The sequence below is a fragment of the Asterias rubens genome, chromosome 18 (genome assembly GCF_902459465.1).
Source record: "Asterias rubens chromosome 18, eAstRub1.3, whole genome shotgun sequence".
Taxonomy (NCBI): Eukaryota; Metazoa; Echinodermata; class Asteroidea; order Forcipulatida; family Asteriidae; genus Asterias; species Asterias rubens.
Window position 1 is genome coordinate 12,116,978 of NC_047079.1, and position 15,691 is coordinate 12,132,668.

The 15,691-nt window shown below is 38.0% G+C and overlaps 1 protein-coding gene across 3 annotated transcripts in view; it reads left to right on the forward strand.

Annotated features, from left to right (window-relative positions):
• The window catches only part of LOC117302445 (trichohyalin-like), a 28,490-nt gene extending 13,231 nt beyond the window's left edge, over positions 1–15,259 (forward strand). For all 3 annotated transcript variants that reach the window (XM_033786392.1, XM_033786394.1, XM_033786393.1), the window contains 9 exons: positions 3,895–4,128; positions 4,207–4,328; positions 5,559–5,755; positions 6,950–6,993; positions 8,984–9,093; positions 10,894–10,997; positions 11,228–11,265; positions 11,794–11,841; positions 13,949–15,259. In XM_033786392.1, the coding sequence (XP_033642283.1) occupies positions 3,895–4,128; positions 4,207–4,328; positions 5,559–5,755; positions 6,950–6,993; positions 8,984–9,093; positions 10,894–10,997; positions 11,228–11,265; positions 11,794–11,841; positions 13,949–14,011 (960 nt within the window). In that variant the 3' untranslated portion in view covers positions 14,012–15,259. The remainder of the gene's footprint in view (positions 1–3,894; positions 4,129–4,206; positions 4,329–5,558; positions 5,756–6,949; positions 6,994–8,983; positions 9,094–10,893; positions 10,998–11,227; positions 11,266–11,793; positions 11,842–13,948) is intronic.
• The last annotated feature ends 432 nt before the right edge of the window (positions 15,260–15,691 follow it).

Sequence of the window (15,691 nt, forward strand, 5' to 3'; positions counted from 1 at the left end):
AAATGTCTTTACCATGATGAAATGTGAAAGAGACAGTTCTTTACTTTATGAATGCATTATTCTGCACATACTGCTCATACTGCACACCTCGTAAATAACATTTCATACATAAACCACAAATTGCAAAGCATAATTTACCTTTTCTTTTCAGCATTTTTACTCTTTTTGTTTACCCATCAGAGACCATCCATTTCTGTTTAGTCATCAACTTATGTCCCAACAGGGCTACTTTTGTTGATTTTATTGTCAAAGATAAATGTCTGAAAAATTTCAGAAAAAATAAATAACTAAATTGTTTTAGGAAAGTAGATCTGTTTAAAATGCACCTTTGAAGCAGGGATGCACCTTTGAAGCAGGGAATTACAGTACATTGTTTCTTGAAATTTGTCTGTCTCCCAAATTAGCGACTATGGCAGACAGCAACCAATGTGTAATGTAAGTGCAATGAGTAAAGACTATACGAGAGGCCTCTTAGTTTAAACCACTAGCAACCACTTTGGTAGTCTTGGCCAAGATGTCAGCGATTGATAGTGGATAGTTTGCTGCGCTCAATTGTAAATTGCTATAGCGCCCTCTTACAGTATGATTTGACCAAGGGCGCGCTTAAGTTCCAAGTAGATGGCATCTTTATGGGCAAATTGCATTTGGCTTGCAGGCGTGTCAAGCGCTCAAATTATTTACGCAGCTGCTTCGTTTACTAACCAATCAGGCCATGAGTTTTGTGAAACATGCGTGTTTTGCACGCTGTTCTCACACAAAACGCATGACTGTGTGCATTAAATGGCCTGTAAAGATGGCCGATTTATGTCACATTGCAACCTTTCTATAGCGATTTACAAACAAGCTCAGTACACTATCCAGTCACTATCAATCGTTGACATCTTGAGCCAAGACTACAACTGTGGTCTCTGAAAGGTTAGCTCAAGTGTCCATCCCGACACTGGAATTATCCACGGTCTTTTAATCTTGCACTTTTCAATTCATTTTCTGTTACAGCACTGATGAATTTAGTTGAGTTTAACATTGTTTTTGTCTTTTTGTTTTAAAGCACGCCATGTGTAAATTTGATGATATTATTAATAACAATAATAAATGAGACTAGTTATATAGTAGCATGCAATAGCTCAAACTTGCACTTAAAAAAGAGAATCCAAAAACCAGAGCAAAGAAAGTCTTCATTTCATCTCAAATCTAAAAACTAGACAACAGAAATATGAATAATTTCATCCTCATCTACCATGTTTTTTTGTACATGAAATCACGTTCAGTTTTGTAGTACATATTCAGTACATTGTCCATATTTTATTATTATTACTCATAGCATGTAGGTAGATACTTATGCCTACCATTTTGACTCAGCAAAATGCCACTGCCTACCAAAAACTAATCGCACATCTTCCACCAAAGCCTGCATTTGTTTTTCCCGATTTACTTAAAGGAACACGTTGTCAAAAATTTGACTCCCATAAATGGCCGACCGTGTTAGTCGACCAGATAAAATGAAAACCACGCAATTTGGAGTGACACTCGTGTGGATCTTTGTATTCTACTTTGATAATATCTTTCTAATCATGTATTTTATAACAAACGGTTTAAAACGCTTTTTAAAGACCAACTCGACCGATCCAAGGCAACGTGTACCTTTAAAATTTGTTTCAAAATTATCCCAAAGCTAATGAACTTTAAAATGCAACAGATAGATCTGCTTTTTAAGTCTTTTTCTTGAAAGGGTGGACGAATTTCTAAAGGCACCAACGCAAAGACCTAAGACAGAAATGTAGGTCGCATCCGAACTGGCAGCTACAACTACATGTATGGCTACGGCTATGATCGTTGCTAAGAATGTCGTTATGAACCTCTGATACCACAACACATAATGACATTGTGATCCAGCCGTAGAAATAGCCGTAGCCAGCAATGGACCCTTCCCATGAAATATGCTAATCACATTCACGCATGCGTACAGACCCTTTTGGTTGGCAAACGCCATAGAGTTGTGCACTAAGCAGATGCGCAATCGCGTCTGCGTCACGCACCCATTAGCCGTGTACAAAACAGCGCGATGTTCCCTCATTTTGCCAACCAAAACGTTAGTGCGCACGCGCTATGTGCAATTTACATATTTCATGGGAAGGGTCTATTCAGTCACGGCTGTAGTCCCGACGGCTGAGGAGTGTTACGTTATCGCAACTACCATTTCAATACATAGGATTCGAAACTTTGCAAAAAAACATTAGCTTTGAGTCTATTCTGTATGATGCACTGAAACTCTGAGAGAGATTTGTGGTGACACCATGTGAAAATCTCTTTTGAGTAGTGTTGCTTATGAAAATAATACTAATAATAATAGTTGTGGCTTCTTATGTAGCGCACATGTCCGTCACTCAGTGACACTCCTGGCGCTGTAACATACAGTATTTCCTGCAAGATGTGGGACTTCGTTTCAATTATGAGACCTAATTCTGATAGCACCATGTAGTGTTTTACAAGGTGCTGTGGCGCAATTTGCTGCCGATCGGACCAGGAACACCGGGGGAACCCCTTCTCTTTTCGATATGTGCACTGGGTTCTTACACAACACATGGGACCAACGGCTTAACGTCCCATCCGAAAGACGAAGCAATGGTGAATGTGTCTTGCTTAAGGACACAAGTGTCACGGCTGGGGTTTCGAACCCATACTCTGCCGTTCAGAAACACCAGAGTTTGAATTCAGTGCTCTTAACCGCTCGGCCACGACACTTCCACAAAAGAACTGATGGTTATAACGACACAACGTTTTGATCAGTATGCTCTGGAAAGAGTGTTTCACATGGTGTTACCGCAAACCTTTTCTTAGTTATATTTCCACCATGCAAAGTTTCAAATTCTATGTACTGCGACGGGACCGCAAGGAGACACGCGTGCGCCATTCTTTAAGCGCTTTGAATATGAAACACACGTTGGAGTTTGTGTTTATTGAACGCTACGCGATGCTGTTTTTTCAACTTACAAAATGGCCGCACAAACACACGCGAAGCAATGCCTGTTTTGTCAACTTAGAAAATGGCCGCCTGCGCGCATGCCGGGTTGCGTATATACATGGTAGGCCAGTTTGCCCTCTAGTTCTTTTATATAACCCTATGACTGAAACCCAGTCTTGCTATGCTCGAGTAGCTTGAGCCCATGCATTAGAAGTAGCAGTTTTGCATCATCAGACAGCCATTTTACTTGCAGTTTAGAGATGTATGTGTATTAAATAATGTAGCATTTTGTATTTGTATATTTGAGTTAGATTCAATGCAACACTGTCAGAGTTTTTTTGGTATGTTTTTTCTTCTCCCTTCTTTGATCAGCTAAAAGTTCTTGTGTAAGATGTACAGACATCATGTTAAACAAAATTGTACTCCTTTTTAAAAAGATATTATAGACTTGTAATTTTCTTCCCACTTTCATAAAGACTCTATAAGAAAATGAGTACATGATAAGACCAATAATCCCTCTTTAAAGACACTGGACAACTTTGGTAATTGTCAAAGACCAGTCTTCTCACTTGGTGTATCTCAACATGTATGCATAAAATAACAAACCTGTGAAATTTGAGCTCAATTGGTCGTCGAAGTTGGATCATAAAACACCCTTGTCACACACAGTTGTGTGCTTTCTGATGCTTGATTTCGAGAACTCAAAATCTAATTCTGAGGTCTCAAAATCTAGTTCTAAGGTCTCAAAATCAAATTCGTGGAAAATTACTTCTTTCTCGAAAACTACTTCACTTCAGAGGGAGCTGTTTCTCACAATGTTTTATACCATCAACCTCTCCCCATTACTCGTTACCAAGTACGGTTTTATGCTAATAATTATTTTGAGTAATTACCAATATTTTCCATTGCCTTTAATTGAATCTATTTTCCAGGATGAGGAAGTACAACTAGGGCAGAGGATTCACCGCTTTGGTCAAGACCAACCAAATGATGAAGATGATATAAAAGAAGCTGAAGAGAACCGCCTCCGCCGTGAACAAGAGGAACGTCTAGCGCTTGAGAAGGAGCAGCGACAAAAAGAAGCACTCGAAGAACAGCGGAGAGTTTTACAAGAGCAATTGGAGCGAGATCGACAGGACAGATTGAGACAAGAAGGGGACCAGAAGGTAAAGATCAAGCCTGTTTGCTTCGTTTTTGAAATGGCAGTTTTTGGATTTTGATGGTTGTTATTATCTTGGTTTTAGGAGCAGAATGAAATCAATGAGAACAAAGAGGAACCTGAGAACAAGGAGGAGGTGGATTATGCCGATCAAGCAAAGCTATACCAAGAACAATGGGAGAGAGCAAGAAAAGACAAAGCACAGAGGTAACACAATAATTCCATCTTCATATTCTCTGCAAAACACAAAGCTATTCACTTTCAAAGGCACCTTGGTTTTTATCACTAGAAGGATCATGTTTTTTTAGTTTTTTTTTTACCCATACACCGATGTGCGTAGCACTGTATACTCGGCACTTTCCCGAGTCCTGTGAAAAAAACATCACGGGCATGTTACTCGGGTGGGATTCGAACCCACGACCCTTGCAATTCTAGAGCAGTGTCTTACCAACTAGACTACCGAGGTTGTGCGGTTGCTAGAGGCAGTTCGAATCCTTTGTTTTGGCAGCGGTACCGCAACGATATAAGAGATGCTAAATTTGCATCAGGGATATGTATACATGTATTATATTAATTTAACTTATGAATTGAATTGACTTCCCCATTGAGGTGTCTTTATGCTATACTTGGTGACCTTTACACAAAACCACCCATTAATCAAGCTTTTAGCATTTAAATATAATCAATTGTTGTGGGTTTTGTGTATTCTTTAAGGTATTTTCCATATTTGTTTTTAAAACCTTTCTTGTATGTGTATTCTTGTATGCGTATTTGTAATAATTGTTATTGCTGTTTGAATATTTATGTATTTAATGAGTAGGGTAGATGGCCTTAGCTTTCGATCCAAACCGGAGATTCTTCAGAGGCAAATATTTATATATTTATATCTTTTTATATTTCAATCTATTGTCAGATTATTGTTCTCTTTGAGATCAGCTGGAGAAGAGAGTCTCCAGACAGGAGCGGTGTTTCTTTTAGACAATCCTTTGGGTTCCAGCTGTTTCTTTTCCCTTCCCTTTTTCCTTTATTTAAATTGCTCATTGCTGTATTTTTTCAATGTTTTACCTTATTAATGTGCATTCATAAATACCTGGGACAGTTTCTCCATTTTGATTGGTTGAGAAGGCATCCTGCGGGGGTGTTTAAACGGCATGATATAACCACAGCCAGAAGTGTTTAAACACAGCTAGCCTATGTGTGGCCACTAAGTCAGCATAAGGAGTATACAACTCGGATTTCTGACGTCCTAACCTCGTTCGTCACTTTGTATTTCAACCAAAGTATTTTAAACAAAGAGATGAACCGGGCCTCGGCAGGTTTAAACCGCTAGTTTAAAATCTCTTCATCACACATTGATTCCCTTATTGTTGTACTTTTTATCTAACCCAAGCAATATAACAAACATATAAACACTTTGTGTTCTGCTTCATTTTGAAGGGAAACAGAGAGGCAACTAGAAGAGCAGCAGCGACAGCAAGCGGAGAAAGACGCCGAGCAGCAAGTCGCTTTACAACCACAGCAAGGTAATGATGATGACGACACTGGTAATGAAGACTATGCAGAGAAACTACAGAAACAGAGGGAGGACCAACTCAGGAGAGAAGAGCTGCGCAAGATTCAACAAGAACACAAAGGTAAATGAGAGGAATTGTCGGCTGCGGCTACGCTCGGCTATGGCTTGATAGCCATGTTTGAACCAAATGCTACAATTAGAAATGGGTGCCGACAATGGCTTGATTGCAATGGTAACGTGTTTAGAACCAACTGTTTCCCTTAGAAAAATTGGGCTCTGGCTATGGCTTGATTGCCACGGTAACATGTGTAGAACCAAATGTTGCCCTTAGAAACTAGTGCCAGCAATAGCTTGATTTTCATGGTTACATGTTTAGAACCAAATGCTGCCCCTAGAAATAGGTGCCGGCTCTGGCTTGATCCCCATGCTAACATGGTCTGAACCAAATGCTGCCCTTAGAATGAGGTGCCGGCAATAGCTTGATTGCCATGGTTACATGTTTAGAACCAAATGCTGCCCTTAGAATGAGGTGCTGGCTATGGCTTGATTGCCATGTTTTGAACCAAATGCTGCATTTAGAAACCGGTGCCAGCAATAGCTTGATTTTCATGGTAACATGTTTTGAACCAAATGCTGCCCCTAGAAATAGGTGCCGGCTCTGGCTTGATCCCCATGCTAACATGGTCTGAACCAAATGCTGCCCTTAGAATGAGGTGCCGGCTATGGCTTGATCGCTATGCTAACATGGCCTGAAGCAAATGCTGCCCTTAGAAATAGGTGCCGGCAATAGCTTGATTGCCATGGTTACATGTTTTGAAGCAAATGCTGCCCTTAGAATGAGGTGCTGGCTATGGCTTGATTGCCATGGTTACATGTTTTGAACCAAATGCTGCCCTTAGAAATAGGTGCCGGCTATGACTTGATTGCCATGGTAATATGTTTTGAACCAAATGCTGCCCTTAGAAATAGGTGCCGGCTATGGCTTGATTGCCATGGTAATATGTTAAAAACCAAATGCTGCCCTTAGAAATAGGTGCCGGCTACGGCTTGATCGCCATGGTAACATGTTTAGAACCAAATGCTGCCCCTGGAAACGAGTGCCATTGCTGCAATTCTTATGACACGGCTCTAGAAATGTTGTGGGTTGGAATCCCACCCGAGTAATATGCCTGCGATTTTTTTTCCCCACAGAACTCAGGAAAGTACTGAGCACACAGTGCTAACGCACATCGGTGTATATTGGTAAAACCAAAATGACTATTCTTTATCCCCGATGCAAATTTAACATCGATTATTTTTGTTTTTCCATTTGCAGGTAATTTGTTTGCCAACGATGACAGAGACTTACCCAAGCAGCAGGTTAGTTCGGACTTTTCATAATCATTAATTTTTTGGAACAAATGCAGGACTTTCTGTGACTTTCTGTTCCTCCTGAGATAATTTTTTTAATTTTTTTTCTCTAAATATTAAGTGTTGATTTTGTTTACAGTATTTCAAATTGTAATGTTATTAATCTTTTTCCATTATTGCATGATATTATCAGTGTGTCATAATATTTATAATGATTTAATGATTAAATTTGTTATTATGATTGAATGATTTAACTTATATTGCTTGTATTTGTTTAATGTTCATTGTGTATTGCTGCTTCTTAAAGTACATGTTCAAATTTTAGTATATTGCCATCGTTTGTTTTTGTCACCATCTTTTACAAATTGTATTTTTTGATGTGCGTTGAAAATATTTATTTCATTATTATAATTGACTGTATATATTTGTAAATGACTCCGAAGCCATTGATCATTATGTTAAGTTATTTTAAATCGACTTCAAATATTATTGTTGGTTTTCTGTGAATTTTTGTGTTTGGACAGAATTGATGATAGGTCTATTTCATATTTTGTAAATCTGTGTATAAGATGGAATTTGTAGCTAAGTTTGATTAATTTAACCACATCATGACTTGTATTTCTCTGATGTGGCTGTGTCTGATTTGGGTGATGTGGCTGCGGCTGTTGCTAAGGGGCAGCCAATGTGTCAACACATGTTACCATGGTGATACAGCTGCAGCCATAGCCATAGCAACCAATTCAGACACAGCTTACTCAACTCTTTAGGGGTTCAACATTTTTACTATTTTGGGTGGGGAGGGGGTATGACAACGGCTCTAGTACACTTTTGAACAGATTGAAAATGTTTAACCCCCTGTTAAAGCCATTATACACTTTCGGTACAGAAAAGGGAAAAAAAGTTCACAGATTTACAAACAACTTACAGGGTTTACAGAAGGTAATGGTGAAAGACTTCTCTTGAAATATTATTCAATGAAATGCTTTACTTTTTGAGAAAACATTCAAACAATATCAATTCTCAATAGCGAGAATTACGGATTTATTTTAAACACATGTCATGACACGTCGAAACGTGCGGAAACAAGAGTGGGTTTTCCCGTTATTTTCTCCCGACTCGGATGACCGATTGTGCCTAAATTTTCACAGGTTTGTTATTTTACATATAAGTTGTGACACACGAAGTGTGGGCCTTTGGACAATACTGTTTACTGAAAGTGTGTAATGGCTTTAAGGAAATAAGTTCTAGAAACTTAATAAAACGCTTTTTATTCAAATAATATTCATCTCTAGACACATTAGAAGGAACATATGGTGGTAATTAATTACAAGACTACCTAATTACAAGAACTACAGCTAGGCTTAGACGGAGATAGAAATGAATAGAATTTATGCTTGTGCATGGCCACTTGCTTGTGGGTCCATCTGCTTATTAAGCGAATACAAGTTTCTTAGTTGCAGCCCCCCATCTATGGAAACAATTTGCCAATGACTCTCAGGATAAAACCTGACTTCGCTATTTCTCGATAACATCTCAAAACTTCGCTTCGATAACATCTCAAAACTTCGCTTTTTAATCAGGCATATCATTGAGTCTCCAGAGGTCTCAGCGCAGTGAACAGTTTTCTAGATACCAGGGCTATACAAATCTTGTTATTATTACAAATCTTATTATGCATATTAGGATACTGCAGCAGCCGATTTCACAAAATGCTATGATTAATCCTATCTCCAGTTAGGACGAGTTACCCGACCTAACTTAGGATGGGTTCAATGTGCCTACGTCTTCGGACAGGGAACTTAACTCGTCCTAAATCTCGAGTTTGCACGAGTTACCCGACCTAACTTAGGAGGGGTTCAATGCGTCCTACGTCTTCTGACAGGGAACTTAACTCGTCCAAAGTCCTAAGATTAATCCTAAGTTAGGAAGAGTTTGGTGAAATCAACGGCAGGATCTCTTACTAGTGCTTATTGTATTTTTGTTTCTTTTGCGTCGCTAGTGGAATGAGGAGCAGCAAGATATTCATTTAAACCAAGAAGATGAAGAAAATGAAGATGAGGAAGGGAGACAGAGTCAGGGTGAAGATCGAGACGAGAATAACGTCAACAGGTTTGAGATTTCATGAATCATCATTTTACAGAACAATGTTCTGCAAGCCCGGTTCATACTTACTGCGAATTCAAATGCGATACGAGTTTTCACGTCACAAATTCTTAACGAATAACTGTCATCAGTTGACTTGTGCATTCGCTGTGAAAACAGCCATGTGACGTACAAATTTGTATTGCATTCGCATTCGCAGGAAATATGAACCGGGTTTTACAGTTAGGGCCACTGATTTTCCGTTTCAGAAAAGTGCAAATTCCGTTTGGCAAAAACATGAATTCCGTTTCAGGCACAAAAAATTCCGTTTCATGTTTTTTTAAATAGATAAAAGGTTGTTTAATACCCAGGGACACACTTATAAAAATCAATTTGAGATAAGTTGCACTGTTGACTTCGTAAAATGTTCATTTGAACTGACAAACTTCCAAAAAATACTTTTTTTTATAATTGTGGATTATTTTGTATACTGCTGTTCTAAAAAGGTTGCACTGTGACTGCAGTATCAATGCACATGATGTGAAAGACTTGATTCCAAGTCTAAAACTGCAGTTGATTCTCTGCATCAGCCACATTGTAGGCTAATGACAGGAGTGTATCCACAAGAGGGTGCTGTTTCAGCATGATCAAAGACTTGGGAACAAGTCTATGGACGTGACCATTCTCCATCCACAAACAAAATGTCAGCCATTTTGTTTTCGCTTTGGCGACAGAATGTTGACAGTTTACGGTTTTATTTTAGACCTTTCCGAGATGAAAAAACATTGTATGTGTTCTTATAGATCATAGGTAAGCTAGTTTGTGTATTATTGTTGGTAAAAGAGAGGGAGAAAATGCAATTTGGGTGAACAAAAAATGTTTAAAACGTGCCGCGAATAATGCCCTTCGCTTAACCATGTTAACAACGTGTGTACATCATGTGTGTAAACATTGAGGATGGTGTGAAGTAGAACAGAATGATCCACGGTTACGATCTCGTACTTTTTAATGGTCTGATTTCTGATGCCTTTTTAGTTTAACAAAAAGAATCTTAATAAAGAATGCAATTTCAATAGTTTTGGCGTCAAGAAAAAAAAAAAAAAAAAAAAAATCAAATTTACTGAAATCCCGTTTTCCGTTTCAAAGGGCGGATTCCGCGAATTCCGTCCGTTTTCCGCGATCGCGTAAAATCAGTGGCCCTATACAGTACGTCGTAAGCGCAGAGGTTTGTGGTATGCAGCACTGCGACAATAAGCCCAGTGCAGTTGGTTTTTATTTTACAGCTGTTTGCTAGATCTTCCTGGTTTTAGGGGATTGTGGATTCTACTGGAATTGTGTCTTGGCTGGATTGATTGAATATTTTTGATTGATTTATTTGTTATTTTTGTAGAGTTAAAGCAATCGCACAACATAGGTAAACAGTATTGTCCAAAGGCCCACACTACGTGTATCACAACTTATGTATAAAATAACAAACCTGGGAAAACTTAGGCTCAATCGGGAGAAAATAACGATAAAACCCACCCTTGTTTCCGCACGTTTCGCCGTGTCATGACATGTGTTTAAAATAAATCCTTTATTCTCGATATCGAGAATTGATAATTGTTTTAATGTTTTCTCAAAAAGTAAAGCATTTCATGGAATACTATTTCAGGGGAAGTCTTTCACCATTACCTTCTTTAAACCCTGTAAGTTATTTGTAAATCTGTGAACTTTTAGTTTTTGTTCTGTTCAGAAAGTGTCCAATGGCTTTAATGGATTCTATTTCTTAGAATGCTTGGGTTGGTTGATTGGATATTTGATTGATTTTGTTTTTATTTTTGGCAGGGTTAATGGTGATATTCAATTACGTGCCCCAGGAGCTGATCATATTGACGTCGTTAATATGCCAGATGAGGGAAATGAACAAGTCCAACTTCCTAATCCTCAAGGTAATATATGCTTAGCCTCGTTGCTGAATTATTGCTTACCACCACAAATAGTATCCCTCCTACTATCTGATAGATTGTGGAGACCAGTGCCACCATCCCAAACTATTTACACGTTCCACTGATCATGGATTTTCAAAAATAAAACTTGATGTTAGAACTTAAAGAAGGGCATTACTTCCCATGGTCTCAGTTATGTTTTTTTGATTTTCTTTTCCTTCTTTTATCTACAGGTTTAGTTCCTGCTCTTAAAAAAGACAGCGTTAACCAGGTGGGTAGATGTTGGGTTGTTTTGGTTTCAAGTTTCAATTTGTTTAGTACGAGCCATAAATCTTGAAGTGAACAAATATGTGTAGTAAGTCATCATAATTTGAAAATGAGCTTGAAATCGTAGGCACTTAAAGGCAGTGGACACTATTGGTAATTACTAAAAAATAATTAGCTTATCAGCATAAAACCTTACTTAGAAGCGAGTAATGGGGAGCTGTTGAAAGTATAATAAAGAGAAGATTGGTCTTTGTCAGATACAATAGTGTCCAGTGTCTTTAAGGCAAAAAATTCAGCGCTTTGTCCAAAACCCACTGTCTCTAGTCTCGTCAACACTTCTATATCTGCATGAACAAAATAAGGCTGTTACACACTTAATTTTTGACTTTTTATTTATCTGTTCTGTTTCTATTTATTTTGTTTGTTTGTTGTTTGATCACTAAAAATGTACACATAATGTCAATTTTTATGTAAACATGACAAGGCGGCTGGTTTGGATAACAGCAATTTTATTTTCTTGGTTGATTAACAGCTCAGAGGGGATAATTTATCTGAGGATGATGAACAACAAGAAAACCAAGTAAGTTTTGTTATTAATCGTATCGACTCAATTTTATTAGACTATAAAGTGTCATGGCCGAGCAGGAGTGTGTGGGTTCGAATCCCCAGCCGTGACACTAGTGTACTTAAGCAAGACACCTAACCATTGCTTCGTCCTTCGGATGGGACGTAAAGCCGTTGGTCCCATGTGTTGTGTAATGCATGTAAAAGAACCCAGTGCACTTATCGAAAAGAGAAGGGGCTCGCCCCGGTGTTCCTGGCTGTGGAATTGGGTCTCAGAATTCATTTTTCCGGAAGTTTGTACATACACTGTGTACTTGGTCCTTGAGTACCTTGTTTGGTAGATACGTGCGCTATATAAGACTTCGATATTATTATTATTAATTTCCTCATAGGGGTGCCCTTTACCAAGGAGAAAATGCCCTGGTGCCCTTGCCCTTTCAAAAACAAGCATGGAATGGCAATTTGTAAAACTCATTCCCTCTCTACCTGTTTTCTTTCTTCCCGTTCTTTCCTGAGGCGTTTTCTTCTAAGATTTCATCCAATGATTTCACGTGCCAGAAATCGATATATATTATATATAAGAAAAGTATTGCAATGGCAGGCTGTTTTTCAAACACTGCCATAGCATTTTATGATTGTTTAATTTACTTGGGTTTTATGCTTAGTGTCCTCATACTGTTGTTTAGAAATGTTGGTTCAGTCATCAAATTTGTGCCTTTTTTTTTTTTTTTAAGGGTCTATGTACTTTTTGTAGGACAAAAAACACAATGTCCACAGATTTACATTAAACTTACACAGTTTGAAGATAATGGTAGTAGAAAGCTTCCCCGAAAATATTACTTGCTGAGGTGCTGTGGTTTTTAAAAAATGAGTAAAACAATGTATTGAAATTTTTTTTCGTCTCAGTGATCATGAGACAAAAATTATTTTAGCATGTAAAAACATATTTTCATGACATTGTTTTACTCATTTCTCAAAAACTAGAGCCCCTCAGCAACTAATATTTTAAAGCCATTATACACTTTTGGAACAGAAAAGAAAGAGAAAAAAGTTCACAGATTTACAAAAAACTAACAGGGTTTAGACTTTTCTTGAAATATTATTCCATGAAATAAATACTTTACTTTTTGAGAAAACATTAAATCAATTATCAATTCTCGATATCGAGAATAACAGATTGATTTTAAACACATGTCATGACACGGCGAAACGTGCAGAAACAAGGGTGGGTTTTCTCGTTATTTTCTCCCAACTCCGATGACCGATTGAGCCTAAATTTTCACATGTTTGTTATTTTATATATAAGTTATGATACCTGAAGTGTGGGCCTTTAGTGTGGGCCTTTGGAAGTGTCGTGGCCGAGCGGTTAAGAGCACCGAATTCAAACTCTGGTGTTTCTGATCAGCAGAGTGTGGGTTCGAATCCCCAGCCGTGACACTGTGTCCTTGAGCAAGACACTTAACCATTGCTTCGTCCTTCGGATGGGACGTAAAGCCGTTGGTCCCATGTGTTGTGTAACGCATGTAAAAGAACCCAGTGCACTTATCGAAAAGAGTAGGGGTTCGCCCCGGTGTTCCTGGTTGTGGCTGCTTAATGCGCAGTAGCACCTTGTAAACCCTTATAAGGTGCTAAATAATTGGGTCTCAGAATTCATCACTGCAATTACCCATCTTTCTGAAAGTTTGTATATACTCAGCGCCTTGAGTACCTTGTTTGGTAGATACGTGCGCTATATAAGACTTCGATATATATATACATGTATATAATACTGTTTACTGAAAGTATCCAAAGGCTTTAAGGTATGCTTTCTACTATCATTATCTTCAAATGGTGTAAGTTGAATGTAAATCTGTGGACACCGTGTTTTGTAATACAAGTACCCAAATCCTTTAAGGTTATGCACAAGATTTTTAAGATTGAATATATAAATTATCACAATTGCATATATCACTTTCATGGTATTTTCATGGAATTTGTTCAGATTACAATAAACACAGTCAAAATGCTAAAACTTGCTCAAACTTGCCCCAAGTAGTTTTATATTGGGCTATAAATAAGTAAATAAAATGTGTACATCGATCATGCATACAACTCATAATGGTTTGTTTTTCTTTCATCAACAGAAGTTTCATCGAGAAAGAAATAATATAAATGCACATGAAGACGCCAGAAGCAGAGAAATATGAAAACTGTTTAACCAGTATTTCCATGCCAACAGGACATGAGTGATAATTTGGAAAAAAAGGGTTGCCATGGAAACGCTCAACAAAATTGTACTGATCGCCTTAATTGCCTTAAAAAGAAATAGACTTATGGGATAAAGCAATAACATTGCAAGGTGTTCAGACAGAAGAGCTTTGACTGCTGTCTACAATTGGCAACTTAACTATCCCCGTTTGGGGTATACTTCTACCCAGATTGGAACCCTTTTCTCTCAATGTGGATACCAGTGGTCTGGAGTCAAGGAACTATTGCATCAATGACACCTTAACTATCCCGTTTGGGGTATACTTCTACCCAGATTGGAACCTTTATCTCTCTATGTGGATGCCAGTGGTCTGGAGTCAAGGAACTATTGCATTAATGACACATAAACTCTCCCGTTTGGGGTACACTTCTACCCAGATTGGAACCTTATTCTCTCTATGTGGATACCAGTGGTCTAGAGTCAAGGAACTATTGCATCAATGACTCCTTAACTATCCCGATTGGGATATACTTCTACCCTGATTGACACCTTTTTCTCTCTATGTGGGTACTAGTGGTCTGGAGTCAAGGAACTATTGCATTAATGACACCTTAACTATCCCCATTGAGGTAACCTTCTACCCTGATTGGAACCTTTTTCTCTCAATGTGGATACCAGTGGTCTGGAGTCAAGGAACTATTGCATCAATGGCACCTGTACTATCCCGATTGGGGTATACTTCTACCCTGATTGGAACCTTTATCTCTCAATGTGGATACAATTTCTGGAGTCATAATGAGGTTGTCACTGGTACCCCCATCGGAGTACGATTGGATGATGAGTGTCTTTTCTACTGTAATGTGTAATGTAAGGCTTGATAAGCGTTGCCTAAGACCCCCAACTGGTTTCCAAGTGGCGGTGTGAGGAATGGGGCTCCACAAACACTGAGATCACCATTTTGTCAACTTGTTATTTCAGTTCGTGTTTGGGTCTTGCCCTCTTTGTGCTGAGAGGTCAAAATGGAAAGATTGCATCATCTTGAACTCATGAAGTGTTTTCTCTAGCAATGGAGCTGAGGATGGCAACAGTGAATTCAAAAATATCTCAAAGATTTCTGTCTTCAAATTCAGTTGACATCAAAACTTAACGGGCATATAATTCCAAAAGAAAAAGTAGTCAAAATGTTCACTTGTTTTTATGTAAAAAAATAGTGTGTTTTTCTTGCATTTCTACTTAAATATGTATGGAATTTAATAATAATAACATCTGGGGTGGATTTCACAAAGAGTTGAGACTAATCTATAAAAAAAAAAATTAAAAAATAATAGTAAAAATAAAAATATAATCTTATTTTTAAAGGGTCTATGTACCTCTTCCCAACACAAAACACAATGCCCAAGATTGACACTAATCACACGGTTTGAAGATAATGATAGTAAAAAAAAGATTCACTTGAAATATTACTTGCTGAGGTGCTGTAGTTTTTGAGGAATGAGTAAAACAATGTTACAAAAAAACTCTTTACATGCTAAAATAATTTCGTCTTTAGATACGCTTCATTTAAAAATAAAATAAATCAATACAGCACTCGGCAAGTAATATTTAAAGGGAAGCCTACTGTCAGTATCATCCGTTGGTGTAAAAGTTTAATTTAAATCTCTGGAAATCGTGTTTTGCG